General features: G+C 38.4%; 1 protein-coding gene across 2 annotated transcripts in view; it reads right to left on the bottom strand.

Annotated features, from left to right (window-relative positions):
- Positions 1-16,341, bottom strand: part of trrap (transformation/transcription domain-associated protein) — a 223,741-nt gene that overhangs the window by 187,150 nt on the left and 20,250 nt on the right. For both annotated transcript variants that reach the window (XM_072559829.1, XM_072559830.1), the window contains exons 5-17: positions 15,004-15,108; positions 11,809-11,892; positions 11,520-11,576; positions 11,309-11,434; positions 10,805-10,882; positions 9,222-9,310; positions 7,403-7,499; positions 7,184-7,322; positions 6,254-6,332; positions 5,414-5,648; positions 3,964-4,276; positions 3,210-3,307; positions 2,343-2,537 (exon numbers count right to left, since the gene is read on the bottom strand). In XM_072559829.1, coding sequence (XP_072415930.1) covers positions 2,343-2,537; positions 3,210-3,307; positions 3,964-4,276; positions 5,414-5,648; positions 6,254-6,332; positions 7,184-7,322; positions 7,403-7,499; positions 9,222-9,310; positions 10,805-10,882; positions 11,309-11,434; positions 11,520-11,576; positions 11,809-11,892; positions 15,004-15,108 — 1,695 coding nt within the window. The remainder of the gene's footprint in view (positions 1-2,342; positions 2,538-3,209; positions 3,308-3,963; positions 4,277-5,413; positions 5,649-6,253; positions 6,333-7,183; positions 7,323-7,402; positions 7,500-9,221; positions 9,311-10,804; positions 10,883-11,308; positions 11,435-11,519; positions 11,577-11,808; positions 11,893-15,003; positions 15,109-16,341) is intronic.

Genomic DNA, 16,341 nt, shown 5'->3' with positions numbered 1-16,341 from the left:
AACAATTCTCAATGATAATCTGCCTTTCTGTTTGTGCTACAAAGTGAATTACCTCACATTTATCCTCATTATACTTCAGTTGTCACACTTCTGCCCAGTCACTCAACTGGTCAAACATCACTTACTTCTCACAGCTCACCTTCCTTGCTAGCTATGTGTCAGCTATATTCTTGGTGATATTACATTTAGTTCCTTCACCTAAGTAAATGTCATGAATATCTGGGGCCCCGAGAACTGGTCACTGCCTGCCACTCAAAAAAAGACCAGTCTTTCTGTACCTACTGTCTGACAACCAGCTCGCTATCCATGTCAGCATATTATCCCAATCCAATTCGCTTTTATTTTATATGCTAATCTCTTATGTAGTACCTAATCAAAAGTCTTCTGAAAGTCCAAGTAAATCATACCCAATGGTTCCTCATCAACTCTAATAGTTTATGCTCAAAAAATTTCATTATATTCATCAAATATCATTTTCCTTTTGTAAATTCATGCTGACCTGTCTAATTCTGTCATTGTTTCCCAATTGCCCTTTTCGTAATTCTTTTATATCCGACTCTAACATTTTCCCTCCTACCAATGTTAAACTAATTGACCTATAATTCACTGTTTTGTCTACCCCTTTATTAATAGTGGGGTTAAATTATGGTTACAACCATAGAAACTGTTGCATAGGCTATAGAATCTTGAAAGATGACCACAAATACTTTCATTATTTCTAGGGTCACTTCCTTAAGAAATGTACGATGTAGATTACTAGACCCTGGATATGTATTGGGTCGTAATCACATCAATTTCCCCAACAAGCAGAACCAAAATATGTATCTAATTGGTCTTCCACCTATTTATTCCCCATTAAAACTTCCCCTATTTCTGATTGTAAGGGACAGACATTTGTCTTCACATTCCAAAATAAGATTTTACAAATCAGTATGTTCCCTGCAATATTACTCGTATACTTTATTTTCCCCCTATTAATCAATTCTTTGCTGAATTCTGAAGTGCTTTCAAGCCTCAAGTCTGCCTCCTTACTGAGATATAATACCATCCATAATTTTCCTTGTTCACCACAGTCAGATCACCTTTCCCATTTTAGTTTTGTACCGGGTACCAGACAAGAATGAACCATTTGTTGCAGACCATCCATGTACTCATTAAATGTTTCCCATTGCCTCTGCACCATCAGCTCTTTAAGGGTCGTCGATTCAGCATGGCCAGCTTGTGCCTCTTACCATCGCAGTTTAGTCTGTCTATCAATTACATCACTCTCCATCTTAATGAACAAGAATATCATATTATGGTCACTTGCAGATGTCAGGAGTTTAGAGTTACCTGGAGCAGTTGGATTAAAACACTCCAAGATTAAAATTTTCTTTGCATTTATGTGAAAGTTTTGACAAAGAAATCTCAGTACCATGTGCTTAAACCTTTCAGATATAAATGAAAGAACATTGGCCTGAATCTTGACTTTGCCACCACCTGGCAAGGGACCTGTTGAGTATTTTGCAATATTTTCTGGTTTTATTTCAAATTTAATGCACCAAAAGTACTTAGCTTTTACAGTCTTACAGTCACAGATGTACAGCATGGAAACAGATCCTTTGGTCCAACTCGTCCATGCCGACCAGATATCTGAACTTAATCTAGTCCCACTTGCCAGCACCTGGCCCATATCTCTCTAAACCCTTCCTATTCACATACCCATCCAGATGCCTTGTAAATGTTGCAATTGTACTAGCCTCTACCACTTCCTCTGGCAGCTCATTCCATACATGTACTACCTTGAGTGAAAAAGTTGCCCCTTACGTACTTATTATATCTTTCCCCTCACCCTAAACTTTTCCCTGTAGTTCTGGACTCCCCCCATCCCAGGGAAAATACTTTATCTATTTATTGTATCCATACCCCTCACAATTTTATAAACGTCTACAAGGTCACCACTCAGCCTCCAACGCTCCAGGGAAAACAGCCCCAGCCTATTCAGCCTCTCCCTATAGCTTAAACTCTCCAACCCTGGCAACATCCTTGTAAATCTTTTCTGAACCCTTACAAGTTTCACAACATCTTTCCGATCAAAATTGCACACAATACTCCAAAAGTGGCCTTAACCAAATGTCCTGCACAGCCACAACATGACCTCCCAACTCCTATACTCAAAGCTCTGACCAATAAAAGAAAGCATACCAATCATCATCTTCACTATCCTATCTACCTGCGACTCTACTTTCAAGGAGCTATGAACCTGTTTTACTGTAAATGTTGTCCCATTGCTAAAGAAGTATTTTCTAACACTTACACTGGCTAAACTTTCATTAACAAGGTAAAAAGAGAATGCCTGTCACCTGAAGAGCATAGTTCTTTGAAATCCTTTCCACCATGTATGGTACAGTTGTTTGAAAGATCTCCTTAAAAGTCAAAGGATTCATCATAGTGAAAACACCAGCAAAGTGCTCCAAAACCTCCTTCTCTTCCTTCATCCTCACTGTCTGGCAATTGGCCACTCGAATGTATGTTTGTCCATTCCCAGCAATTTGCACCTGAAACCAGAGATTGATTACAATTGTTATGCTGAAAAAATACCTACTGGGTTTTCCCAACTCCCTCATCCCTTCCACTGAACATACTCAACCAAATGCTGCATAACTCTGGATAATTATTAAAAGGTCAATTAATTACAGCAACAGCATCACAATTTTATAGAATCCAAAGGAGTATGGCTAAATTAAAATTTGTACTGCAGAATTAATAAGATAGTATTTTGAACATTTCAAATACTTTCACTAAAGCAGCTGAAAATTGCTCAAAACACAAGATTGTCCTCATCGAGCAGCTTTGAGCCAACCACGACCCCATGGTTCAGCAGCCAATAACCAATCCTAGCCACCAGTTCACCCCAACATGCAGTATACATCATTCTTCAAGTTTACAAATAAAATTTAATCCCATGTTTACACTAATTTATCAGATTACTGATCGCAGTATTTGTCATTGTGTTTTAGGTGTTATTCACCAATTAGGAAAAAAGCCTTTCCAAAGTATTAGTCCCAAACAATTTCAAGAGATGAGCCAGACAATACAGTCAAGTCACTGAGGCTTCAAAAGTGAGGTTGGCAGGGCATGAGTGAATTGAGGCTGCTGTTTGGGCTTCACTGACAGAGATCAAAACATACAGACCACTGCTGAATCAATATACAATTCTAATACTATACCTGGTAAATATCCAAAGCCTGCATTGCATATTTTACCAACTTGATGTAAATTTGTGTTTCTTTTGGCTGTAACTGTTTATTGGGAATAAAGGATGCCTCTAAGGAATAGAAAAAAAAATCCTTCAAGACTGCACTTCATAATCTCAAAAATACAGCATTTATAACAGTTCCATTAGCACAGTACTAGTTTTTACACAATTTTATAGAATTATTACACAGAATTTTAGAAAATGCTTGTCAGTGCCACTCGCTGGCATGTACTAATTGAACAATTCCTTACTATTAGCAAAATGCTTAATTCTGACACAAACCCTCTATCACTACTTTCACCCAATTTGGATATTCATATCTGACAACAAATGTCAGAATACTATGACCATTTGAAAGAAAAAAAATGCTTTTCAATAACACTATAAACACACTTCTAAAGCAGCAAAATATCCCAAAGTGTTTCACACGATCCATTACTAAATGCAATCCAGCACCAAGCTGCATCAGAACAGGTAACTAAAGCTTGGCCAAAGAGTCTTTTGAGGAGCAATTTAAAAGACCAGGGTAGGGAAGTAAATGGAGAAGTCATCAGCGCTTAGGTCCTTGATGACCATTTCTTCAGTCACCTATGGAAATTATCACATAGTGGGATTCTCAAAGCATATTGGTGACTTCTCATTAATTATTCAATTTCTGAAGTGTGAGACATGCAGTATTAGACAGATGAACAGCAACAGACAATACTACTCAGTATGGAACTTACCTCCAGGTGCTTTACATGAAGTTATGCCCCATGTTATTGTCTTCACCCCACATACCAACGTCTTCACCAAGCTGCGGCAGTCAGATACTTGGAAGGTCTGCTTTTCCTCCTTTTCTTTATCCCCATGTTTGTCTAAGGCTGGTGCAGGAAGGGTGGGCGTTGGTGGGGCAGGAGGGGGAACAGATTGCGTTGGAGTCGCTTGAGCTGCTGCCATAGGGGCTTCTGCAGCTGTTAGCTCAGATTGTGGCTTGCATTTCTTAAAAATGGTGGACAACTGATAGCGAGAAATGGTATGAAATTTCAGCACAAAGACCTAGAATAAGACATACAGGAAATGGGAAATATTGCTTTTTTCTAACACCCTTACCTTTCCTCAAAACACACACTGGTTAGATTGCCAACTTTAACAAATTACAGTTCCTTGAGTGAAAAGGATAATTACAATTTCAATCATTTTCTCGAAGACAGATATCCAAATCCAAGGTGTCAGGTGCTGAAGGATAGAAAGGAGGATATAGAAGGATAGAAATGGAGTCCAATCTTCAAACGCACAATATTTTATTAGAAGCATACACCTCCAAAACCAACAACCAGTTTGAACCTAGTCATGTGCAGAGGAATCCTCAGTTAATGCCCACCATCTGAATACTCTGAATATGTATTTACCAACAGATGCTTTCTAAGTTCATCTCAAAACAAGACATCAAAAGTCAGTGACAAAGCATATAGAGCATGAGGTATGCAGTATTAGACAGAGGTGAAAAGCAAGAGAATGAGCACCACTGTGTAATGACCTTACCTCCTGGTGCTTTACATGTGTGTAGCAAGAAGACAGGAAATTAATCCAGTTATCCCATTTTTTTTAAACAGCAAGTTCACGAGCAAATAGTACCAGGCTAAATATCAGGCACTTTGTTGTAGTTATAATTTACATGTATAATTAAATAAATAGATTTCCTACAGCATTTAGGGAATTTTATTCACAGAACAGGCTAAGAAGGAGGGACATGAAAGGCTTCAGTGTCACCGGTTGCAGGAAGGGGCAGCTACATGATGATAATTTTACATAGGCAGTTCCGATTGGAAATATTTACACAGGAATTTATAAACAAAGTTAACAGGAAATCAGTAAACGTGTAAAATTTTGAAAGGAGTACAAGTTGCTCTCCCTGTGCAATGATGCACAGAGTAAAGCCCAACAGTCAGCTTAAGGTAAAGCCTGATAGGGGACAACTGGGCTCAAATAAGCAGAAATAACTCAGACGCAATTTTAAAGTTATCTACAGTCAAGTCACTGGTAGCCTTTTCTTTTTTATGCGCAGTTATCCAAGCTGCCATTATTTCTCCCATTCCCATCAAACACGAGTAATGTAATTCCCATGACACCAAGAGTAGAAATTCAGTTACAGACTAAATCATTTTTAAAATTCAGTGTAATCTAACTACGTACCTCCAACATTCTCATCAAAATATCTCTTCCATTCCCATTCTCCTGCTCACTTTTTGAACGAATACAATCTACAAGGTTCAACAGAAGTTTGCAAGACATTGTTTGGATGCTGCTGGGCAATGATTCATCATCAATATTCTTTGCAAACAGCTGAACGGCAAGGGCCAGATCATTCAGAGGAAGATGCTGGCGAACATGATGCACCAGGTCAGCCAAAGTGCTGTAGGCCAGGGGTCTATTTCAAAGAAAGTAAAAATATTTACAACAGAAGTACAACTTCCTGCAGAGTGTCCATGCTACTCTTTATGTAGATTGTCATAAGATGGAAAACAAAGAAATTGCCTGTGCAAACAAGAGGGGTTGAATGGCTACTTTCATTATTTTATCTTCTTTTGCTTACACTAATCTACTTGTAGGTTAGCACCACTGCTCGCAAATGCTAATACTAAATAAAATGCCCCAAGTCATCCTCTTCCCATTCAGCACTTTTTTAAAAAACTGTATCATGGGGAACTTGAGCTCTTTCTTTCAAAAATTCATAAAATAGCAAAACATATTTACGTAAATAGGTAATAAGGTAAAATTAGAAGGCAACAGTTACATGTTCATAACGAGATTACAAACATATACATGGAAGCACTTTCACATTAAAGTGTCCAGAAAGGTGAAACTGTACAAAATGTCAGCATTTAAGCAACAATGTGGAATCCTGAATTATGGCAACTTTTAATGCATAAGGCATTCTGCAAACAAGTCGCTGGTAGCATTTTCCTTTTATGTGTAGGCACTATTTAATTAAATGCCCCAGCATATTTCCAGTGCACTGGAGTGATTGCCTACCTCAGCGTTTCCCGAGCTGTGTACCCTGAGCCTATTAGTACAGATTCATCAAATAGCTTATCCATGCATGGAATGAATTCTGTAAAACAAATGATTGGTATTATGCAAAGAGCCACCAACTCTCCCTCATTAATGCAAACATAAAACTAATTAAACATCATCAACTTTTCTCTTGTGAAACATTAATACAATTATGTTACACCAACATATTTACAGTGCTCCTATTGTCCAGCACAGTAAATATAATTGCACAAAGTAAATACTAACTACAATGGTGGCTAATGATTAAGAGATTGCAGCCTCTCATTTAGAAGTTCACTTCACTGCTTATGAGAAAGGGAACAAGTTTAACAGATACGGTTACCTCTCACCTTCAACCCTTTATATCATAATAGTACTACTTTTGGAAAGGCAACACTACAGAGAGGTATCAATATATTGGGCAATGGCAACAGGGTTGTACTCCAACAAATCCAGCTATGCTACTGTATCGAGTAGAGGTTGGCACCCACCAAAACAGTAACATGGAAAGAGTGTCATAAGGTGGGTTCCAAATATCTTAACATATTTGGATGTGATTATGAAATAGGGTAGAAAGTGGGAAGGAAGAGAAAGTTACTTGGAACATGAAGGTCTGTGCTCTCCCAGTTAAAACAATCTGCATCCCACTCTGTCTTTGACTGTTCAATCTTAATACAGAGGAACCTCAATTATCTGAACGACACGGGCAGAGCGTATTTTGTTCAGATAATCCAATTTTCAGATAATCGAATGATAGATAACAGTTTAGCCAAGCACGGGACCTTGCAATCTTGTTTGGATAATCCGAAATTTGGATAATAGATGTTTGGATAATCGAGGTTCTTCTGTATTAGCTTAACTATGTTCCAGTAGGACTTTCCAAATGCAGACAGCACAGAAACTACATACGGTTCCGAAGATCGGTAGTTAGAATGTGCTTAGCTGCAATCAGCAGCTCCTTCCGTAGGTGGGCAGTTTCAGAAGGACAGTTAGTCAGCAATTGCAACATTCCTTTCACCATCTGTTGTGAATACTTTCCAACCAAATCCTAAAGAGAAAATAACATTACATGCAAGATCTTTCTTGTCCTTTTAAAATCAAAGTAAAGGCCATTAGAAAGAAACATACCTGATAAATTCTTATGATGTAAGCAAGAAAGGACAATGTTTTAATCTGTGCAGCAATGAAGTCAGCGTACAGCTCCTTGTTATAAAGTTTATTTTGCCTGCAATAAAAAATACATCCTTTCAGATCCAAATTTGAAAACATTTATCTTTTAGTGAAACAAGAGACTAGCCAACTTGTACAGAATTAAGAAAGGGTGCTTTTTGATCAAGTTATTTTGAATCAAGTAAATTGCATGCAGTTGTGCTAAATAAGTGTTAATGTTACATATGACGCAGCACTGTAGAACACATCACAAAACTGATTCTACTTGAATGCTTAAGGGACTATAAATACAGCTCAGTAAAATTATCTGCATTTTAAAATAACTCAAGATTACCTTTGACATCAACTAACCGTTGCCAATGTCATAACAAAGTGTTTCAAACATTTCTTGTTAGTGAGGCTTCAAGGTCCTATTTTATTAGCTCTTAGCTCCTATCGCAAGTCAATAAGCAGACAGTCGAGTACCAATCCCTAAACGCCAGTATTTCAGGTCTCAACGGCTGGTGTGATAAGCAGAATGACATGGTTCGGTGGGGGAAAAGAGGTGTCTTGATGCTCCGACAGCCTTAAAGCTCAAAGACCAACACGGAAAATATTCTGACAGCCTGGACTACAACATGGCATTCCAGTAAGAGATGGAACTGAACACGTCATGATGTAGCTGAGCCCAGCATACTTCAGTCAATTTTTGATAACTATTACTCACAGAAGTGTCATAAATTTTGCTCAGTTGAGAATGAGTGACTCATCCAACTTAATATCAATGTTTACAATACTAATGATCAATGATTTCTAATTGTGGCTATTCAGAAATAGTTAATGGAAGTATTAATATTTTAGTTTGCATGCTTTGAACTTTATTTTGATTATCAAAAATCTTTAAAGCCTCTGAAGCTGTTAACAAAATTTGACTGTTCCTTTGATGGGTGCAGCAGCCAAGTTATTAATTTCTAGCTCTTACTGGCTAAATGCAAAAATTTTAACTAAAAATTCCTTTCTGAATTGAAATGATTTTGGGCACTCACTTAGTAACAATAGAAATATACAATCTTCTCCAAAGGCTTCTTCCTCCTCCAGTCTACAAATGAGGGTTTACTTGGTCTTTGGTATGAAGAACCCAAAGGTTTGTTTATAGTTTGGTAGGGCATCAACCCTTCAATCATTCCCATACTTTGTTCAACATCATTAAAGGCAAAATGATTGTCACACATAACAAAATGTTGTTTTCTTGGAGGAAGAGTGGTAAGAGAAAATTTCCCATTGACAATTTACAACAAACAAAAGACAAGAGAAAAGGAATGAGAGATTTGAGAACTAGAAGAGGAAATATCTGAGCTTCTCAACAAAAATTTCCAAAGCTGCAGACACCATCAGAATACGCCACTGCGCTTAGTACCAAGGATCGGCTTCACTCACAGTAACTCTTCAAGTACCCACTACCAGGTACAGAGGTCTTCTGAATCAGCACACAAACTAGAAGGGTTCAACGTCTAGATTCTGACCATCATTGAAGTTTTGGTCATTTACAAACCACAAAGGAATTCACAAACACTGTGGCCTTACGGTATGAAGGTATTTCAATGAAAAACCAAATCAGTCAAATCTACCCATATTAGATTATATATCCATAGTGACTCCTCAGTGAATCATTTGGTTTTTGTTCTAAGGCCCCTTCACAAGCTGTTTTAAGTATATGCTCAGATACCAAATAAAATCTACAATACAAAACCAATCATTGTATGTAGTCTATGGCACCACTGGGACAGATAATGCTTACCTTGCTTGAGGTGTAACCTGCAGCATGATAGTGCTCATTATCAAAGGCACAAACTCAGATACAACATTGTGTATACTCTGCTTGTACAGCTGAAATAAAACATGGACATTAGTGGATTTATGTAAACTAACAGCAGTCCCTGGAATTACTATCATGATTCACAATTTCTATATATTTTAGCAATAGTTTGTCAAAGTCTTTCAATTTATACACATTGAAACAATGAGGAAGAAGCATCAATGGAAGAGGAAAACAACATTTCTATTTTATGGGAAAAGGGGTGCTAATTGGTTTGAAATTATTCCTCTTACAAAGTAACACTTTGTGTCACCAGTCACACTAAAGGCAGCTTCACAGATTTGACTCGCACCACACTATACATCTTTTAGCTGCCATCAAGGGAGGAAACCAAGTTCCACCTCAGAGGAATCTCTCAGACTGATTCATAACTTTGAAAAGGATTTAAGAAAATGCTTGCAGGAGAGAGATGAAGTGAATTACTCTCAAAGCTCACTGGCTAATTTGCCAGCAGAAAGCAAATGAACAGCACTGCTGGGTCACTCCACGGTTACCCAACTAGAACTTTCTCCATCTCTTCAGCCTTTGGGTTCACTACCACCTGTTGTGGCACAATTAGTGGTGGGTAGTAAATACTGGCCTTGCCAGCAACACACAGATCCCAAAAACAATAACAAAGAGATTGTTTGAAGGGAGCAGCATTAGTGGCAAGCAACATCAGCCTATGGCTCTGCCACTGGGAAAGCTAATGGGTTGAAATAAAACCACCTTTATTCATATGCAACTCCTTGTTCATGGTGCCTTTCTCTGGCTTGGGATGGATAATATATATCCAGCTGCAACATGTCCTCTGCCATGGGTATATGTAGACTGGCTGGTTCACAGAAAGTGGGAACCACAACAGTACAATAATACGAGGTCATTCATGTTGGTATGGATTTCCTATATGGCAAGCATGGCCTGCTCACACGAAAATTTGGTCTGGTCTTTGCACTTAGCAAACTGAGGGCAAGCAGTCAGGGGCTGGAGGTGTTGTTAGGGGCTAGGCCAGGACAAGCAGTATTTTGCAACAATGTAGGTAAATGACCAAACGTTCACTAAGTCAGCTAAAAACAGCAGCTGTGTCTATCAGATCAGATTCACCATCTGGCAGCACTAACATTCCTAGATTTTACCTTAAATCAGGAATTTACCTCTTCAATGGCTGGTAGATTAAAGTGAAACATTTGAAACAGCTTAACCACTAGAGAGAAGGGAAATGGTAAAATAAGTGGTGTGAGCCAGTCTCATGTGATTCAGCAAATCTGGGACATTGTCAAATAGGTACAAGTGCTCAGAGAAGAAATACTCAGCTGGAAGAGCTGTAAAGACCAAGGGAAGGGCAGGGGCAAAAGAGAAGAATAATAATAACGAACAGAATTAATCATGAGCCACAGAATAGCGAGAGGCTGTCTAGGTGCTGAGTTAATTAAATCGACACCAGAACCTAAGTAAGGCAATATCCCAAGCACTCAGATTCAAATTGAGCCTCTCCCAATGTGGTAACTACACATTACAACAATTACCTGATACATGAGAACAACAATGATCGGAAGTTCAGCCAACACCTTCAGAGAAAGGGAGCCTCTTGGAATTATGGTATGCTGAAAGACATAAGTATTTTACATAAAGCACAAGACTTTCCAGTAATATAGGAAATAACAGCAGGACATTAGTTTAGAACAGAGGAACACCTACATCTATTAAAATTAAATGAACCAACTTATTTTTTATATAACTAACAACAGCCTTCATTTTGAAGTAAATAGATTCAAGGTACTGAGAATTAGTGATAAATACATATAGAGAGTTTTGGTTTTATATTTAAAGAGTGTATCAGTCCAGCAGGCCAATATTGCAGACTTACCTGAAGCTTTTCTCATCTTTAGAAATACAAGTTAATATTGTAAGCACTCATTGACAAAGAATCGTAGGCAGAAGAGAATGCTTGAATCTGTCAGTCTGTGAGAGAATGCAAGCCCAGCTGCCGAAGGTGAAAGAACATGTGAACTATCAAGAGATCAACTCACCGTTCTTGATTCACTGTCCTCTCGCTCAGGATTGGTCTTAACTACGACCTGAGTGATCATGCCAACCATCTCTGGGGAAGGGACAGTGTTATCTGCGATCGCTTGGGGCTTCTCAAAGTATCGTGTCTAGGAGCAGGAGGAATTAAAAATTCATTTCCCTTCCTAACAGTGGTCAGAGATTTAAAAGAAAAATCCATAGCATGCTACATACCACTACTTTCAGTAGGTCATTATAAATCTGCTTCACAAAATCAAGGAAGTGATGAATCTGCAATAAAACAGACATGACATTAGCAAAACTATGTCCACATTATTAGACAGGGCCATTCTAAACCTGAACCAGATCTGTTTTTTAAAAGACGATTAATTTTAACAAGTATTCAGAAACTATTGTCTGGAGATTCCTAGTTGAAATTAAAAACAGCTCAGTACAATAAACTGTACAAACTAATAACGCTATACATTTTAAAATATCTGGTGTTTCAAGCAAGAGTACTTACTTCCTGTGTGATTGGTGGTCGGAATTGCTTATGCAATTCAATGATTATTCGAAGGCAAATAAGCACATTCTCTTCATTCTCCACCTGAATTAAGGAAATGGTGAAAGTGCAACAGCATATTAAGCATTTATCTATTAGCAGTGATTGTAATGGTTTCAAAATTTTACTCCCTCTCATCTACACTTTTATTCTAAGTAAAACAGTTAGAATTAAACAAAGTTCATCAGTTATGGGATACGTCTCAAAAGGCTTAAAGGGATACCAAAAACTGAGCTGAAGATATAATTTTACACAAGAACCTTCCACACCATGCACCTTTCCAATTATTCATTAGCCCAAGTTATTTGTTAATACAGCAGCTCTTGGGTTTCTGAAGTAAAGGGATGTAGCCCACACCTGCTTGGTAAATGAGAGAATGATCCCATACAGAAGAACCTCAATTATCCAAATATCGGACTACCCGGAAAGATCGCAAGGTTCCGATGCTCGGCTAAACTATGTCATCTGGCATTTGGTTATCCAAATAAAATACTCCATGCCAGTGTCCTTCGGATAATTGAGGTTCCTCTGTATTTGTCTTTACATACATGGTATACCACGATTGTAAGCATGAATCTAGGGACAGCAAGATCACACTAATAGAGGTTGCCCATTCAACTACACAGACGTGCAGAACCATCTCATTAACCGAATCACCTCTGCTCCTAACCTTTAGTCATAATGTGAAGGTGCCGGTGTTGGACTGAGGTAGAGTCAGAAGTCATATGACACCAGGTTGTAGTCCAACACCTGCACCTCCACAGGTTACCTGACCAAGGGGCAGCACTGCGAAAGCTCGTGATTTCAAATAAACATATTGGACTATACCTGGTGTCATGTGACTTCTGACCTAATCTTTGTGTTCTGCCTTTTCTTAAACCTTTATTTCCCAACTAAGCATCCAACTTGTTTTTAAATGCCCCAATTAGCTCAACGGGTAAAACTTTCAACAGGGAGTCATAAGATTCTGGACTTATGTCCCACTCCAAGACTTGAACATAAAAATATCAGGGCTGACACTCCCAGGACAATACTGAGGAAGTGCTACACTGTTGCAAGTGCCATTTTTCAAAGAAGATATTGATCAGAGGTCCTGTCTGCCCTCTCATGAGCATACAAGATCCCATAGCAGGGGAGTTATCGCAGTGTCCTGGCAAATATTTACACCTCAATCAATCACAAAGAGAACGGGTTTTCTCATCATTATCACATTGGTGTTTGTGGGAGTTTGTGCAAAATGACTATCTTGTTTCTGACATTAGCAAGTGTGCTTCTTTCATTTGTTTTACTGGTCATAAAGCGCTCAAGACATCTGGTGGTCATGAAAAGTCCAATATAAATGGATTTTCTTTTTAGAAACACTGTCTGAGATGCTGCAGTTCAATGAAACATTAAATCAAAGTTGCCATCTGCCCTCTCAGATGAAAACAAAAGATCCATGACACCATCTTGAGGAGGGAGGAGATTTTTCCAGTGTCCTGACCAATACATATTCCTCAATCAAAAGATTACTTGGACATAATCTCATCACTGCTTGTGGCAACTTGTTGCGCATGAATTGACTGACGCATTTCCTACATTACAATAGCAATTTCAAAAATATTAAATTGGCCAAAAAAAAACCCTTAGGACATCCCAAGAACATGAAAGGCATAATATAAATGCAACTTTTTTTATACATAACGGAGTTAGTAATCCATATTTTCTATGAAATTACTTTTTGCTTTTTCAACAACTGAGCTCAAATTTGATAAATTACCTTCATTTTGATGACCCTATCTAAAAGAAGAGTCAGCCCCTATCCGCTCTCAGCTTCCTTCATTATTTAAAACTCATAGGGTGAAAGGATTAATTGACTAGATATATATTTCCTAAAGTAGGGAAGAATGAGAGATGATCTAACAAACATGAAATTAAGAGGCTAAAGACAGATTTTAGGAGAATCCTCTTTCTTGTTGGAGTGTCCAAAAGTCACAATCTCAGAATTAAGGGAGCCTCCTCTTAAGACCAAAGCAAGGAAAAATGATTTGAGTCAGGACTGAGAATTTTTGAAATTGTCTATCCCAGTAAACAGTAGATATTTAGTCATTGTGTAAGTGTTTCCAAAACACAGTTCATTGGATTTTTGGGCTCCAAGGGAAATAATTGATATGAAGATGGTGCAGGAGGATGGAGTTTATGTAGATAGGCCATGAAGAAACTGGATGAATAGGTAACCCAGACCATCCAGCCTATGCAATCCAATCAATAAGATCACGGCTAATTTGAAATGGCCCTGATTGCACTTCTCTGCCTATTTCCCATGTCCTGTTACCCATCATCCTTGACTCCCTTGTTAAATCTGTTTCAGTCACAAATTATTGTTTACCTATTCTCCACTCTTCACTGAGAAAGATAATGCCCCAACAATGGTTGTCAAAAAAACATCTTGCTTGCCTCCAATGGGAAACCTCTTACTTTAAAACTGCCAGATTCCTCTTTAAGGGGATATACACTCTCAGCAAGTCCACCACAATCTTATGTTTGAGCAAGATTATCTGTCCTTAAGGCAGCAGGTTCAAGGGGCTGGAAGACCTCCTCCAATTAATTTTCTTTTATGTTCAGAGACAGGATTTCATCACGTATGAACTGAAACTGTACTTTACAGTTGGCACCAATAATTTGAAAACAATCGCTGAATCAAAAGACTAATAATTAGATACTAACATCCTTTGTTACAAACATAAATCACAACACCAGGTTTAGTCCAACAGGTTTATTTGGAAGCGGTAGCTTTCAGAGCATTGCTCCTTTATCGGGTGGTTGTGAGGATAATGCAAGAAAGTAGAGTTTAGGTGGATAGGCCATGAAGAAACTGGAGGAATAGGTAGCTCAGCCCAAATAACCTAAGCAACCAAATCAGTACAATCATGGTCAATTTAAAATGGCACTGATTCCACTTCTTTGCCCACTTCCCATATCCTGTTTCCCACAACCACCTAATTAAGCTAGTGCTACCAAATAGACCTGTTGGAGTAAAACCTGGTGCGTGATTTTTAACTTTCTTCACCCCAGTCCAACACCAGCACCTCCAAATCCAGGTTATAAATAGGCTTTTCAGTTACTGCCAGGAGTTAAAAATACATAAAACAAAAAAGAAAATTAAAGAAATCTTACCTCCAAAAACCGGAACATCACAGACAAAATATTTTTTGTGTGGGATCGCAAATGCTCATTTGTTGGAATTCTGTGGATGATTTCAAGGACAAGCTTCCGAACTTGCTAGAAATATACAATTTTCAAAAGAACTTTCACCATACAACAATGTGCACTGGTTCCATTGTACACAAATACATTTAGTAGAAAATAAAATAGAAAATAGAAAAAAAGTCATATATCAAATGGATCGATTTTTCGAAGAACAAATGCCAGAAAATTGTGAATAATTTGCTACAACTGTACAAGTATTGATGATTATTCACCAATCATACTGTCAGCAGTTTTGGTCTCCTTATTTAAGATGGGATATACTGGACGTGATTGGAGGCAGTGCACAGAACATTAGGATGCAGCGCAGAAGAAGGCCATTCAAACCATCACACCCATGCTGGCTCTCAAGGAGAAATTAATGCAATGCCACTCCTCTGCCCCTCCTCCTACCTTAAAATGTTAAGAAAATGTAGAAACAGTTACAGTACAGGTGGTGGTCACTCTGCCCATCACTTCTGTTTAGGAAACAAGCCTCTCCGTCGAATCCAATTTTCCTAACACTTGGTCCATGTCCCTGGATTTCAGGTGCATACTTTTTAAAAGAACGTGAGGGTTTCTACCTCTAGTAACCTTTCAGGCTGAGAGTTACAGACCACTGGCACCCTTTGACTGCAAAAAGAAAACTCAGCTTTCCTGTAATCTTTCCACCAGTCACTTTAAATTTATGCTCCCTACTCCATGACACTCTTACAATGGGAATTGGCTCCAACCCCTTCCCTCTATCTCGGCCCCTCAATCTTCTACACCTTAATCAGATTTCCCCTTAGCGTTCTCTCTTCCAATGAAGACAACCTCTTGCCCATCCAGTTTTTCCTCGTAACTGCAATTGTTCAGTCCTGGTAACATTCTCCTAAATCCACTACATTTTGATTCCTAGGATGAAATGATCTTCTTATGAAGTAAGATCGAGCAGGGTGAGCCTATGTGTCTCTGCATTTAGAGGAATGAAACATGATTTTACTGAAACAGTAGATTCTGAGGGGGTCTGATAGAACAGATGCTGAGAGGACATTTCCCAGAGCACATTAATCTAGAATTAAGAGACTGAGTTTAAAAGTAAGAGATTAACTACTTAATGCTGTTGAGACAATACTTCTGAGAGTCACTACCCCTTGGAATTCTCCTTCTCAGAGAATAATGAAGGTGGAGTCATTGAATATATTCAAGGTTAAGTTGGACAGATTTTTGACAACCAAGGAAATGAAGAGTTATGTAGCAGAAATAAAAGGGGAGTTCAAACCACAA

The sequence above is a fragment of the Chiloscyllium punctatum genome, chromosome 40 (genome assembly GCF_047496795.1).
Source record: "Chiloscyllium punctatum isolate Juve2018m chromosome 40, sChiPun1.3, whole genome shotgun sequence".
NCBI lineage: Eukaryota > Metazoa > Chordata > Chondrichthyes > Orectolobiformes > Hemiscylliidae > Chiloscyllium > Chiloscyllium punctatum.
Note: the sequence above shows the minus strand (reverse complement) of the source record. Positions and strands in the feature narration are given on the sequence as shown.